General features: G+C 43.9%; 2 protein-coding genes and 1 non-coding gene across 9 annotated transcripts in view; 1 reads left to right on the top strand and 2 right to left on the bottom strand.

Moving 5' to 3' along the window:
* The window catches only part of STAT3 (signal transducer and activator of transcription 3), an 80,514-nt gene that overhangs the window by 6,347 nt on the left and 59,359 nt on the right, over positions 1-14,808 (top strand). The gene's annotated exons all lie outside the window — the stretch shown is intronic.
* Positions 5,720-6,423, bottom strand: LOC116474866 (large ribosomal subunit protein uL1-like). The gene has a single exon (XM_032761148.2). The coding sequence runs from the start codon at positions 6,421-6,423 to the stop codon at positions 5,767-5,769; it is 657 nt and encodes a 218-aa protein (XP_032617039.1). The 3' UTR covers positions 5,720-5,766.
* On the bottom strand, positions 12,708-12,812 carry LOC116476072 (small nucleolar RNA U13). Its single transcript, XR_004250137.1, has one exon. It is a non-coding gene; the product is annotated as a small nucleolar RNA U13 (small nucleolar RNA).

The raw sequence follows: 14,808 nt of genomic DNA, 5'->3' as shown, positions 1-14,808 counted from the left end.
GGAGTGAGAGAAAGTCATCATTATTGAGGGGCTTTATCAGATGGGAACACCTGAATAGGGTTTTGTAGGATGAATAGGAATTCTTTCCACGAAGTTGCGTTATAAACAGTTGCATTCGAGGCTTAAGGAACATGAGTGTGCAAAGGCTTAAAACAGCCTTGTGTGTTCAGGGAGCTATAAGTAGAAGTTCTTAATTTAGGAGAACTAAACCAAGGGGAAAGGAGGCCAAGGAACCACAGTTCTTATCCTTTTCTGTTAATAATTGGGTTTAAATGTCATTAAAATAAGTTATTTTGTCCTTTTTAGAAGAGTAGTAACATGCTATTATAAAAAAATAAAGACTTGTAGAAATATAAAATGTGTGTTTTACATGTATCCTGTTAATTGACTTGGTTTTATTCTCCAGATTTTTTGCAGCCCTTTCTGTTTACCAGGTTATCTTGGACATATTTATTCCAATTCCTTTTTTTTTTTTTTTTGAGACGGAGTCTCGCTCTGTCACCCATGCTAGAGTGCAGTGGCGCGATCTCAGATCATTGCAAGCTCCGCCTCCCGGGTTCACGCCATTCTCCTGCCTCAGCCTCCCTAGTAGCTGGGACTACAGGCGCCTGCCACCACGCCCGGCTAATTTTTTTTTTTTTTTTTAATATTTTTAGTAGAGACAGGGTTTCACCGTGTTAGCCAGGACAGTCTCAATCTCTTGACTTTGTGATCCGCCTGCCTCGGCCTCCCAAAGTGCTGGGATTGCAGGCGTGAGCCACCGCGCCCGGCCTTCCAAATTCCTTCTAACAGCCTAGCAAAAGAATAATAAGGAAGGTAAATCTGCCCCTACAAGAAAATAATGTTTGGACGATCCGGCTTTCCTTCCTGCTACCCCCAGCCATAAGAATAAATGACCTTGCTCATCACTGAAATTTTACCTGACCTTTGAATTTTTAACTGTGTCAGCCAAAGAACTTATATTTTGAGTCTTCCTAAGGTGATTGCTATTGTAGTTTTGAAACACTTGGTTGGTATGTTTGAGGGTTTCATGGTCCAAAGTTACTACAGCAGTTAAAAGAGTGGACTATCAGGTCAGACCTCTTGGGCTTTAATCCCACCCAGTTCTGCCTTCTCTTAGACCTTGGGCCTGTTGCTTTCACTTCTCTGGGTTTCAGTTTCTCTGTCCACAATTGTGGAAACGAGGTCCACTTATAGGTAGTTTAGAGGATGAAGCAAGATGATGCATATCAAGTACTTTGCATAGTGCTGGGCAGACAGGTAACATTCAAGTTCTAATAATTACTATTATTAGGCCAGGCGCGGTGGCTCACGCCTGTAATCCCAGCACTTTGGGAGGCCGAGGGCAGATCACGAGGTCAGGAGATCGAGACCATCCTGGCTAACATGGTGAAACCCCATCTCTACTAAAAATACAAAAATATTAGCCGGGCGTGGTGGCGGAGCTTGCAGTGAGCCGAGATCACGCCACTGCACTCCAGCCTGGGCGACAGAGCGAGACTCTGTCTCAAAAATTTTTTTTTTTTTAAAAAAAATTACTATTATTACTATTTATTTTTTGAGACAGGTTCTCACTCTGTCACCTTGGCTGGAGTGCAGCGGCGAGATCACAGCTCATGGCAGCCTTGACCTCCCAGGCTCAAGTGATCCTCCTTCCTCAGCCTTTGGGGTAGCTGGGGCTACAGGTGTGTGCTACCACCCTCAGCTAATTTTTAAAATTTTTTGAGTCAGGATCTCGTCATGTTGCCCAGGCTGAGTTACTCTTATTAAAAACTGTAATATCAGGCTGGGTGCGGTGGCTCACGTCTGTAATCCCAGCACTTTGGGAGGCCTAGGTGGGTGGATCACCTGAGGTCAGGAGTTCAAGACCAGCCTGCCCAACAGAGTGAGACCCCCCCCCCGTCTCTACTAAAAATATAAAAATTAGCCAGTTGTGGTGGTGGGCACGTGTAATCCCAGCTACTTGGGAGGCTGAGGCAGGATAATCGCTTGAACCCGGGAGGCAGAGGTTGCAGTGAGCCGAGATCGTGCCACTGCACTCCAGCCTGGGTGACAGGGTGAGACTCTGTCTCAAAAAAAACGAAAAACAAAAAGCATAATTAGGGTGGTAACGCTTATACATAGGGGCAGGTGGAATAAAACATAATTAGGAGGTCGGGCACGGTGGCTCACGCCTGTAATTCCAGCACTTTGGGAGGCTAAGGAGGGTGGATCACCTGAGGTCAGGAGTTCAAGACTAGCCTGCCCAACATAGTGAGACCCTGTCTCTACTAAAAATATAAAATTTAGCCGGTTGTGGTGGTGGGTGCCTGTAGTCCCAGCTACCAGGGAGGCTGAGGCAGGAGAATCGCTTTTGAACCCAGGAGGTGGGGGTTGCGGTGAGCTGAGATCGCGCCGCTGCACTCCAGCCTGGGAGACAGAGCAAGACTCCGTCTCAAAAACAAAAAACAAAAACCAAAAAACTGTCATATCAAAAACTAAACTAAAATGGTAATATCTGTTAGATATTACAAAGTCAGGCAAATTATGATTCATGGCAGCCACTAATGACCCAAAGGAGAGAAAGAATAATTAGCAGATTCTAACCTAATGGGAAAAAAACTAAATGAATAGGGATGGGGGATTTACATTCTGTTAGAGGAAATTAAGGCTGTCATATAAAAGGAATAGGTAAGGCAAGCTGTAAATTCCTGTTTATACAAATGCCCTTCTGATAAATCTCTGCATTGCCCACAGTCCATGATTACCTCTCACTTATTTTAAGTAATATTTAACACATTAAAATTGGATTACCACCCAAGGAATTGCTTCTGACCCAGAAAGTGCAGGTAGTGTTGAAGGTTTGAGGGGAAGAGGAATGATTAGAGTTGGTTGTGTCTCAGGAAGAAGCCAACAGGAGGAACCTTATTTTGAGTCAGGTAAAGAAGGTGGGAGTGAGGAGGCATCCCAGTGGCCAGGTATGAAGCTGGGAGCTGATTGCTGCACATTACTCAGCTGAATTAAATGTGCCCTCACATCACTCAGCTGAATTAAATGTGCCCTCACATCTGTGTGTGTGCGTACATGCAAATGTACATGTGTATGAATTAGTTGGAGGGGTAGACCTTTATTTTCCTGTCCTGTAACTTTCCTTTGCAAAATAATCTGTACTCAGAATAGTGTTGCAGTTAAGAACCACCCAGCTTGTCCATGAAACAGGTTCTCTCACCCCATCTCCCCAGTTTTAGAGAAGGCAGGAAAGAAAAGACAGTGCTTTTCTTTTTTCCTGGCCGTATGCAGGGCAGGAAGAAGCCAGCAGAGCTTGAAAGAGAAAGTAAACCTTCTGGGAAATAAACGGCTTGGCTTCCCTATTGTGGAGGAGGAGTGCAAATTATTAGGGGGATGTTTGGGTAGTTTTTGTAGAAGCCATTTCTGAAAACTGATTTGGATTAGTGAAGGTAAGCCCAATTTAGGAAAACCCTGCCCAGTCTGGTGTCAGCCACCTGTTTCCCGCTTTCTTTGATTGATTTGATTAGTTTGTGGTATTCTGACCTCTCATTCTTATTACGAGAGTTGGAAGATTTGAGTCTGAACTTGAGCACCTGCTTCAGTGAAAGCTTCCTAAAATGCAAGTTTTTTTCACATTTTTTCTCATGTTCATTTTGTTTTGATTTTTAGCAAACACTTTTTCTGACAGAATCTAAAAGCATTAGACTTTTCTTGTTTTCCCCTTCTCTCCCCACAATGTAATCTTGAAAACCCAGATGTTAGCCGTGTAATTATCTCTCCCATAAACCAAACAAAGTGCAATATTGCATTGAGTTAGCATTAAAATAGTTGGCCTTTGGATTTTTTTCTACTTGTGGTTTAGACATAATAAATATTTCATCTCAGACTGACTTTCTCTGACAAATCAGTTTTGCATTTGGGCCTCTTTTCATCAGTATGTTTAGGGAAAGCACATTTATTGAAACATTAACCAAAATGAAACATAATTAGGAGGCCGGGAGCGATGGCTCACGCCTGTAATCCCAGCACTTTGGGAGACCAAGGCATGTGGATCGCTTGAGGTCAGGAGTTCAAGACCAGCCCTGCCAACATGGCGAAATCCTGTCTCTACTGAAAATACAAAAAACTAGCTGGGCGTGGTAATGCGTGCCTGTAATCCCAGCTACTCTGGAGGCTAAAGCACAAGAATCGCTTGAACCTGGGAGGCAGAGGTTGCAGTGAGTCGAGATTGTGCCACTGTACTCCAGCCTGGGCAACAGAGACTCCGTCTCAAACAACCAAAAAACAAAAACAAGCATAATTAGGGTGGTAACGCTTATACATAGGGGCAGGTGGAATAATTGAAGCATTCTGGAGCCAGAAATAATCAATTGATTAAGAATAATCTGGCCAGGTGCGGTGGCTCATGCCTGTAATCCCAGTACTTTGGGAGGCCGAGGCGGGTCGATCACCTGGTCAGGAGTTCGAGACCAGCCTGACCAACCTAGTGAAACCCCATTTCTACTAAAAATACAAAAATTAGCCAGGTGTGGTGGCAGGTGCCTGTAATCCCAGCTACTTGGGAGGCCGAGGCAGGAGAATCACTTGAACCTGGAAGGCGGAGGTTGCAGTAAGCGGATATCTTGTCATTGCACTCCGGCCTGGGAAATGAGTGAAACTCCGTCTCAAAAAAAAAAAAAAAGGAATAATTAATACTCATTCTTAATCCCATGTGTTATTTTCCATTTCTATTCCAATGAATAAATGAGTAGACTGCGTATAACTAAAAGCATATGAGACACTTGAGAGTCCTAATTACTGTATTGAAGAGTCCTAGGTTCATAGAACCATCTAAAATTTCTGTTTCTCAAATGTGGTGCAGGATTTTGATAGTGGGGGAGGTTGTGTGTGTGATGGCTACAGGGGGTGTATGGGAATCTCTGTACTTTCTACTCAATTTTGCTGTGGACCTAAAACTGCTCTAAGAAGGAAAGTTTATTGTCCGGGCGTGGTGGCTCATTCCTGTAATCCCAGCACTTTGGGAGGCCAAGGCGGGCGGATCACGAGGTCAGGAGATGGAGGCCATCCAGCTAACATGGTGAAACCCCGTCTCTACTAAAAATACAAAAAATTAGCTGGGCGTTGTGGTGGGTGCCTGTAGTCCCAGCTACTCGGGAGGCTGAGGCAGGAGAATGGTGTGAACCCGGGTGGCGGAGCTTGGCAGTGAACCGAGATCGTGCCACTGCACTCCAGCTTGGGAGACAGAGCGAGACTCCATCTCAGAAAAAAAAAAAAGAAAGAAACTTTATTAATAAAAAAAAACACATTTCTGGCTGGGCATGGTGGCTCACGCCTGTAATCCCAGCACTTTGGGAGGCCCGAGGTGGGCAGATCACCTGAGTGAGGTCAGGAGTTCGAAACCAGCCTGGCCAACATGGTGAAAACCCATCTCTACTAAAAATACAAAAATTAGCCAGGTGTGGTGGCACACGCCTGTAATCCCAGCTACTCGGGAGGCTGAGGCAGCAGAATTGCTTGAACCTGGGAGGTGGAGGTTGCAGTGAGCCGAGATCGTGCCACTGCACTCCAGCCTGGGCTATAGAGCAAGACTCCATCTCAAAAAAAAAAAAAAATCCTGTTTCTGCAGAAATATCCCAGGTGTCCTGGGTCAGCAGTGCCCCATAGATTCCATGGACGTTTACCCTAAGTTTTCCAATGGGAGTACATACCTCTATACCCAGTGAGTATATTTTCTTTTTTTTTTTTTTGAACTGGTAATAGAATTTATTCAAATGTGCCTTAATATAGGCGCTGGGGCTTGCCCATGGTGCTCTTGATATATAAGGCCCGGACATTCTGCCAGTTTTTCTTGAGCAATGACACCAAGAAGTTGACAGCCAGGTGAATGTTATACACAAGCTCATCGTCTGTCATCTTCACGTGACCAACAGCTACAGCCAGACATAACAGCTTCTTCATTTGGAACTTGATTGTGGACTTCACCTCATCCACTTTGGCCACCATGTTTTCGTTGTGTGTGAGCAGGGAAGGGAACTTTCCTGCCTTATTTAGACCTGGGCCGAGGATTCGTGGAATCTGCTTGATCAGAGACTCTGAGGCCAAAAACGCATCATACTTCTTGGCCAGCTTCTTGACCAGTTTTTCATTCTTGTTGAGTTTTTTCAGCGCCTCGATGTCCATGTGGGGGATATCCACGGCCTTAGCCTCGTCACAGTGCTGCTGGTCCCCCAGGACACACACAGAGAACTTGGGGCGGGGAGTGGACTTAAGCCTGACGGTGCCTGAGAAGCGCTTGTCCTTCTGGGGGTCATAGTTCTTCAAGCTGATCTGCAACTCCACCGTCTCCAGGAACTTGCGGCGCTTGCGCTGGTTCCCGTGCAGGACTTCCCGCACCGCCTCGTACCGGGTGTCGCGAGAGACTTTGCTGCTGCTCATGGCTTCTCCCGCCGCACTAACCGCAAAAGAGCGAGAATATTTTCTGAGTAATGGGAATGAGACTGGAGACGGAGGGTAGAGAAGATCCATACAGTCTTTGGGTTAAACTTTTTCCCCTTTGCCTAGGAAAGATTAATGTTAATCTTAACCACAGATTTGTAGTAAGAATGTTATCAGTTTTGTCATTCAGTTCTAGACTCCAGTTTTCTTTATTGTAATACCAATATTTTAGAGTAAATTTTGAAATGAATCAGTACAAAAGATATGTAGTAAGTGGAAAGTTAGTCTGCACCTTATTCTTGGGACTCTTTCCCAGGGACAGCTAGTTACCTACTATTTATCTCTCCTGAGTTACTTCATGTGTATGCATGCAAACATGTTATTCTCTGGGTGTTTTTCCTTCTATAGATCGCAGCAAATACACCAAACTCTGTATTTTGCTTTTTGTCACTTCATCTTAGAGAACACTTAATGCAAATACATGTGTATATGCCTCATGTTTAAAAAATCTACATAGTAAAATTAGCCAGGCATGGTAGTGTGTGCCTGTAATCCCAGCTACTCGAGAGGCTGTGGTGGGAGAATCACTTGAACCCTGAGATCACACCACTGCACTCCAGCCTGGGCGACAGAGCAAGATTCTGTCTCAAAAAAACAAAAAAACTACATAGTAGTATTGTAGGCTATGCATATCATAAATTTGATTTCCTAATGATAGGCATAGATGATTTGCCTGGGCAGCAAATTAGCATTGGCTGTCTCTCAGGAAGAAGCCAACAGGAGGAACCTTGAGTCAAGTTCCAAAGACAGAAACATTGCTGCAATGAATATTCTGACATTTGTTTTTGGGCTTCTGTGAATAAATCTGTACACGTATATTTTTAATGTTTTAATCATAATATGTATACTATTTGGAAATGTGGCTTTTTAGTTAACAGAGTGCATGTTTTACCCCATTGCACTTAAACATTAACTTGGGGATAATTAAATGAGTCTGTCACTTGGACAGGCAGGAATTGTACCCCCCACAAATCCACAAACCCCCGATTTTTTTTTTTGAGATGGAGTCTCACTCTGTCGTCCAGGCTGGAGTGCAGTGGTGCAATCTGGGCTCACTGTAAGCTCAGCCTCCTGGGTTCACGCCATTCTCCTGCCTCAGCCTCTCAAGTAGCTGGGACTACAGGCACCCGTCACAACGCCCGGCTAATTTTTTGTATTTTTAGTAGAGGCAGGGTTTTACTGTGTTAGCCAGGATGGTCTCGATCTCCTGACCTTGTGATCCGCCCGACTTGGCCTCCCAAAGTGCTGGAATTATAGGTGTGAGCCACCACGCCCGGCCTGTTTTTTTTTTGTTTGTTTGTTTTTTTGTTTTTTGAGATGGAGTCTTGCTCTGTCGCCAGGCTGGAGTGTAATGGTGTGATCTCCGCTCACTGCAACCTCCGCCTCCCGGGTTCAAGTGATTCTCCTGCCTCAGCCTCCCGAGTAGCTGGGATGGCTACAGGTGTGCGCCACCATACACAGCTAATTTTTGTAATTTTAGTAGAGATGGGGTTTCATTAATATTCATTAATATTAGAAAACTGTCAGACTCACAATGGTGGATACAAACTTTCTCAAATTCTGATTTTTACTCTAAAGCTCAAATTTTATCATTGGCAACAAATATTGTCAGTTGCTTTCCCTGAACAGACAGCTTCCCTTCTTTCATTTTTGAGAAAATATCTGCCAATATCTCAGTTGGTTTTTCAGTCATTCTTTCTTTTTTTTTTTTTTTGAGACAGAGTCTCACGCTGTCACCCAGGCTGGAGTGCAGTGGCATGATCTTGGCTCACTGTAACCTCCACCTCCCAGGTTCCAGCAATTCTCCTGCCTTAGCCTCCTGAGTAGCTGGGATTACAGGGGCTAGCCGCCACACCTGGCTAATTTTTGCATTTTTAGTAGAGACAGGGTTTTACCATGTTGGCCAGGCTGATCTTGAACTCCTGACCTCGTGATCTGCCAACCTCGGCCTCCCAAAGTGCTGGGATTACAGGTGTGAGCCATTGCACCCGGGTCTATTATTTCTTTTCTTTTCTTTTTGTTTGTTTGTTTCTTTCTTTCTTTTTTTTTGAGATGGAGTTTCGCTCTTGTTGCCTGGGCTGGAGTGCAATGGTGTGATCTCGGCTCGCCACAACCCCCGCCTCCCGAGTTCAAGTGATTCTCTTGCCTCAGCCTCCCGAGTAGCTAGGATTACAGGCATGAGCCACCACACCCGTCTATTTTTGTATTTTTAGTAGAGACAGGGGTTTCTCCATGTTGGTCAGGCTGGTCTCGAACTCCCAACCTCAGGTGATCTGCCTGCCTAGGCCTCCCAAAGTGCTGGGATTACAGGTGTGAGCCACCTGACCCGGCTTGCTTATTATTTCTTCTAAACTTAAAAAAATAATAAATAAAGGGGCCATGAGAGCAAAGAGTTTGAGAAAGGTTGGTCCAAAGATTTTAACATGAGAATTCCTGGGTTATTTGCTTAAAAAGAAGAAAGAATCTATGGATCTGCCCAAGAGAGTCTGATTTAGTTTATCTGGGGTCATCCTCACAGGCATAGCAGATATTCTGATTCAGATGGTCCTTGGTCCTTAGTTTGAGAAACGTGGCGTTACAAGGACCATAGAATATAAAGTCTTCTTTGGATTAGTGAAATCATATCCACAGGGTTTAGAAAATGTTTTTGTTTTAGAGATAAAGGTAAGTGGAAGAGTAGACAAGTAGTGAATGAAAAATGCTTTAGAGTTTTTTTTATTCTGTTTACTCTTCTTGGTATGCATGTACCTGAATATTAAGGATATTTTATGAAGTCATGACATTACCAGATTAATGTTGGTTTTGTTTTAAGGTACTTTCTGACTGCTTGTGTTAATTTCTACAGACGATTCTGGTAAAGAATAGCCTTTAAGTTTTATAAGTGTTGATTTATTTCAGATGTCTTAGTAAAGTTAACTTCCAGTTATTACATGTAATGTATATAAAGCTCTCATTTTCCTTTATTCTCGTAATTGTTTGCATAACAAATTCAAAGGGAAATTTGCTTGGCAGAGATCAGATAGCAGAGATGAGATTTAAAAACAGGTAATTTGGCTACTAGCCTGGGAGTTTGAAGACTCCAAGTTTGCATCCATGTGTAGTCACTTAACATTTCTGTCCTTATCTGTAAATGGGAATAACATCTACTTGATAGGGTTGTTAAATTATCTTGGCCACCTCAGGGTTCTCTTTGGCTGAGTGATTGACTGGAAAACATAATGTGAATTCATGCTTCAGACTGGGTTCTTTTTTTTTTTTTTTTTTTTTTTTTGAGATGCAGTTTCACTCTTATTGCCCAGGCTGGAGTGCAATGGCACGATCTCAGCTCACTGCAACCTCTGCCTCCCAGGTTCAAGCAATTCTCCTGCCTCAGGCTCCCGAGTAGCTAGGATTACAGGCATGCACCGCCACGCCTGGCTAATTTTTTTGTATTTTTAGTAGAGACGGGGGTTTCACTATGTTGGTCAGGCTGGTTTCGAACTCCTGACCTCAGGTGATCCACCCACCTCAGCCTCCCAAAGTGCTGGGATTACAGGCGTGAGCCACCGTGCCCAGCCCAGACTAGTTTCTATATGGGTTTGCTTTTTAGAATTTAGATCATGAGCTATCCCCAACAAACTGGATAGTGTTTCTTTCTAGATTCTCTCTAAGCGTGTATTCTCTTTCTTTCCCAGGCATGGCCACCACTTCACTTACATTGTGGGACTATAGTTTCATGCATAGTGGAATTTCCTTAACCTTCTCTTGTGTGGGAGCTAATGGACAAAATGAGATATTCTCTGAAGAGTGGTTACATCATGCAAAACTATGATGCGTAATGAGGTCACTTAGTTTTCTAAGTACATTGTACATTTTGATAAGATTTTCATAGAAAAGCTTGTCTCCTTGGGGAGATCACTCATCTTCCATCTTGACTATTATTTAAACTTTATGGGTCAGATTTATCTTTTTAAAAACTTAACCATAAAGCTCAATTAATGTATTTTAAAAATTAATAGACTTTATTATTTTTATTTTATTTTACTTTTGAGGCAGAGTCTCGCTGTCACTCAGGCTGAGTGCAGTGGAGTGATCTTGGCTCACTGCAAACTCCACCTCCCGGGTTCAAGTGATTCTCCTGCCTCAGCCTCCCAAGTAGCTGGGATTACAGGCACCTGCCACCATACCCGGCTAGTTTTTGTGTTTTTAGTAGAGATGGGGTTTCTTTTCTTTTCCTTTTTTTTTTTTGAGATGGAGTTTCACTCTTTTTGCCCAGGCTGGAGTGCGATGGCAGGATCTCGGCTCACTGCAACCTCTGCCTCCTGGGTTCAATGATTCTGCTGCCTCAGCCTCCCAAGTAGCTGAGATTACAGTTGCCAGCCACCAGGCCTGGCTAATTTTTTGTATTTTTAATAGAGACAGGGTTTCACTCTGTTAGCCAGGATGGTCTTGATCTCTTGACCTTGTGATCCGCCTGCCTCGGCCTCCCAAAGTGCTGGGATTACAGGCGTGAGCCACCACGCCCAGTCTAGACTTTATTTTTTAGAGCAGTGTTAGTTTTACAGAAAAATTATGTGGAAAGTACAGAGAGTTTCCATATACACCTTACTTTCTCTCACAACTTCTATTATTAACATCTTGCATTAGTATAGTACGTCCCTTACAACTGATGAACCAACTTGATACATTATTACTAACCAAATTCCTGAGTTTATTTTATTTCTATTTTTATTTTATTATTATTATTTTTTAGAGGTAGGGTCTCACTGTGTTGCCCAGGCCGGGATGCAGTGGCATCATCGTAGCTTGCTATAGCCTGAAACTCCTGAGCTTAAGCAATCCTCCTGCCTCAGTCTCCCAAAGTGTTGCAATTACAGGTGTGAGCCACTCTGTCCGGCCTAAAGTCTGTAGTTTACATTACATTTCACTCTGTTGAGCATTCTATGGCTTTTGACAAATGTGTGATGATGTATATTTGCCAGTATACAATTATATAAAATAGTTTCACTGCCCTAGAAACCCCCTATGCTCCACCTGTTCATTCCTCTGCTGAACCACTGGCAACCACTGATCTTTTATACTATCTCCATAGTTTTGTCTTTTCCAGAATGTCATATAGTTGGATGTACAGTATGTAGCCTTTTCAGATTGGCTTCTTTCACTAAATGATATGCATTTCAGGTTTCTTCATGTCTTTTTGTGGCTTGATAGGTTGTTTCTTTTCATTGGTAATACTCTATTGTATGGATATACCACATGTTGTTTATCAAACATTCACCTGAAGGATAGACATCTTGGTTGCTTCCAAGTTTGAGCAGTTATGAATAAAGCTGCTATAAACATTCCAGTGCAGGACTTTTCACCTCCTCTGGATAAATATCAAGGAGTGCAATTGCTAGATCATATGGTAAGAGTATGTTTAGTTTTGTAAGAAACTATCAAACTATATTCAAAACAACTGTACCATTTTACATTCCCATCAGCAGTGAGTGAGAGTTCCTGTTACTCCACATCTTCACCAGCATTTAGTGGTGTCAGTGTTTTGGATTTTAGCCATTTTAATGGGTGTATAGTGGTATACCTATTAAAATTGTTTTTTTTTTGGAGACGGAGTTTCGCAGTTTCACTCTTGTTGCCCTGGCTGGAGTGCAATGGTGCGATCTCAGCTCACTGCAGCCTCCGCCTCCCAGGTTCAAGTGATTCTCCTGTCTCAGCCTCCCAAGTAGCTGGGATTACAGGCGCACGCCGCCATGTTCTGCTAATTTTTTTGTATTTTAGTAGAGATGGGGTTTCACCGTGTCACCCAGGCTGGTCTTGAACTCCTGAGCTCAGGCAATCCACCTGCCCCAGCCTCCCAAAGTGTTAGGATTACAGGCGTGAGCCACCACGCCTGGCCTCAATTTTTTTTTTTTTTTTTTGAGACAGAGTTTTGCTCCTGTTGACCAGGCTGGAGTGCAGTGGCACAATCTCAGCTCAGTGCAACCTCCACCTCCCAAGTTCAAGCGATTCTCCTGCCACAGCCTCCCAAGTAGCTGGGATTATAGCCACCACGCCCGGCTAATTTTTTTTTTTTTTTTTTTTTTTTAAATTAGAGACGGGGTTTCTCCATGTTGGTCAGGCTGGTCTCGAACTCCCTATCCTCAGGTGATCCACCTGCCTCAGCCTCCCAAAGTGCTGGGATTGCAGGCATGAGCCACCGTGCCTGGCCCAGCCTCAATTAAAATAAAAAAAATTATTTTTTTTCACATCAGATAGTAACGTTCCAATGTCATAACAAGGTTTGAAGGGGGGAGATCTCACATGTGAGTGTGGACGCTTATGAACTAGGTGTTTATGAACTACAAAAGGATCCTTGCCCAGTTTTTAAATTGGGTTGTTCTCTAATTGTTGAGAGTTTTAAGAGTTCTTTGTATATTTTGGATATATTTAATTTCTCCCCTTTAAAGCTTTTTAGCTAGCATAAAATTTTTCTTGTAGAATTCAAGCCCATGTGTAATGGAGACAAGGATATGAAGTACTCGCATTCCTCCTCCCAGTCCCCTCCTCTGTAATTTTAACCTTCGGATTCCCTGGTGTCTACATAAGACTGGCCATTGGGCCACAGTGTGGAAGACAGATACTGATCTTTCTTTTCTTTTTGGACAGGGTCTTGCTCTGTTGTCTAGGCTGGAGTGCAGTGGTACGATCATGGCTCACTGCAGCCTTGACGTCCCAGGCTCAAGCAGTCCTCCTGCCCTCAGCCTCCTGAGTAGCTGGGACTACAAGCACGTGCCACCACGCCTGGCTAATTATTTCTATTTTTTGTAGAGATGGGGTCCCACTATGTTGCCCAGGCTGGTTTCCAACTCTTGGGCTCACGGATACTGATACTGATCTTTATGTTTAGAGTAATCTCCCTGCCCTTATACATTGTATTCTGGAGAGAGTAATATATACATTATGTTCTGATTCCTCCTTAAGATCTGAACATTTCTGAACCTAGGCGGAATTAAAACAGTGGAGAAATAATATTTTGAGGGAGGAGAATCACTGTTTGTAGAGGTCATTCTTCTTGGACTCTTTTCAATTACTTTTCTTGCGGCAGGGGAGGGGATCAGATTAAAGGACAAAATTGAGAAGATAATCTCCCAAGGGGGTACTGGGAGACATTAAGGCAGTCAGTCCTAAGAATAAAAGTAATGAGAGTGGCTTGAGTGCCATCCTGCACTTCTTGGTGGATTTGTCTTGGAGTTCAGAAGCATTAACCTAATTGAAGGAAGGGTGGGATGTGTCAAGGGTGAACTCTGTATTACCAAATTGAATGGACACTGCTCTGTCGCTATGCTGCTCCGCCTTTCAGTGGTATTAGACATAGTTGAACTGTTTTTTTCTCGAAACACAGTCCTTGGCTTCTGTGACAACATATTCCCCAGGTTTTCCATCAGTCTTACTGGTCCTCCTAAGCTAACTTTCCTGGTCAAACTTCTCTACTTGAACTTGAACGTTGATGTGCTCTAGGCCTCTGTCTGGGGCTCTCTTTTCTTTTTTTTTTTTTTTTTGAGATGGAGTCTCGCTCTGTCACCCAGGTTGGAGTGTAGTGGCGCAATCTCGGCTCACTGCAAGCTCCGCCTCCCGGGTTCACGCCATTCTCCTGCCTCAGCTTCTCCGAGTAGCTGGGACTACAGGCGCCCACCACCACGCCCGGCTAATTTTTTGTATTTTTAGTAGAGACGGGGTTTCACCGTGGTCTCGATCTCCTGACCTCGTGATCCGCCCGCCTCGGCCTCCCAAAGTGCTGGGATTACAAGCGTGAGCCACTGCGCCCGGCCTTGGGGCTCTCTTTTCTTTCTGTATTCTCTCTGTGGGTTATCTAATCCATTATTTTGGCTTTTTTTTTTTTTTTTTTTTGAGACGGAATTTCACTCTTGTTGCCCAGAGTGGAGTGCAATGGCACAATCTCGGCTCACCACAACCTCCACCTCCCAGGTTCAAGTGATTCTCCTGCCTCAGCCTCCCGAGTACCTGGGATTACAAGCATGCGCCACCATGCCTGGCTAATTGTGTGTTTTTAATAGAGAAGGGGTTTCTCCATGTTGGTCAGGTTGGTCTCGAACTCTCAACCTCAGATGATCCTCCCGCCTCAGCCTCCCAAAGTGCTGGGATTACAGGCGTGAGCCACTGGGCCCTGCCTATTTTGGCTTTTACTGTGAAGATGCATTAGCCACTGTCATGACTACCAAGTGTGGCCCTCCACCCAGTCACTGGGCTCCCAGCTCCTGCATCCTGCTGCAGACTTGACATCTTCCCTCAGGTAACTTGTAGTTGTCTCCTGTCTATCTTGCCCGAAATATAACTCTTAAACTTTTC

Source organism: Hylobates moloch, unplaced genomic scaffold (genome assembly GCF_009828535.3).
Source record: "Hylobates moloch isolate HMO894 unplaced genomic scaffold, HMol_V3 SCAFFOLD_10, whole genome shotgun sequence".
NCBI classification, from domain to species: domain Eukaryota; kingdom Metazoa; phylum Chordata; class Mammalia; order Primates; family Hylobatidae; genus Hylobates; species Hylobates moloch.
This window is presented reverse-complemented; position numbering and strand designations above follow the sequence as displayed.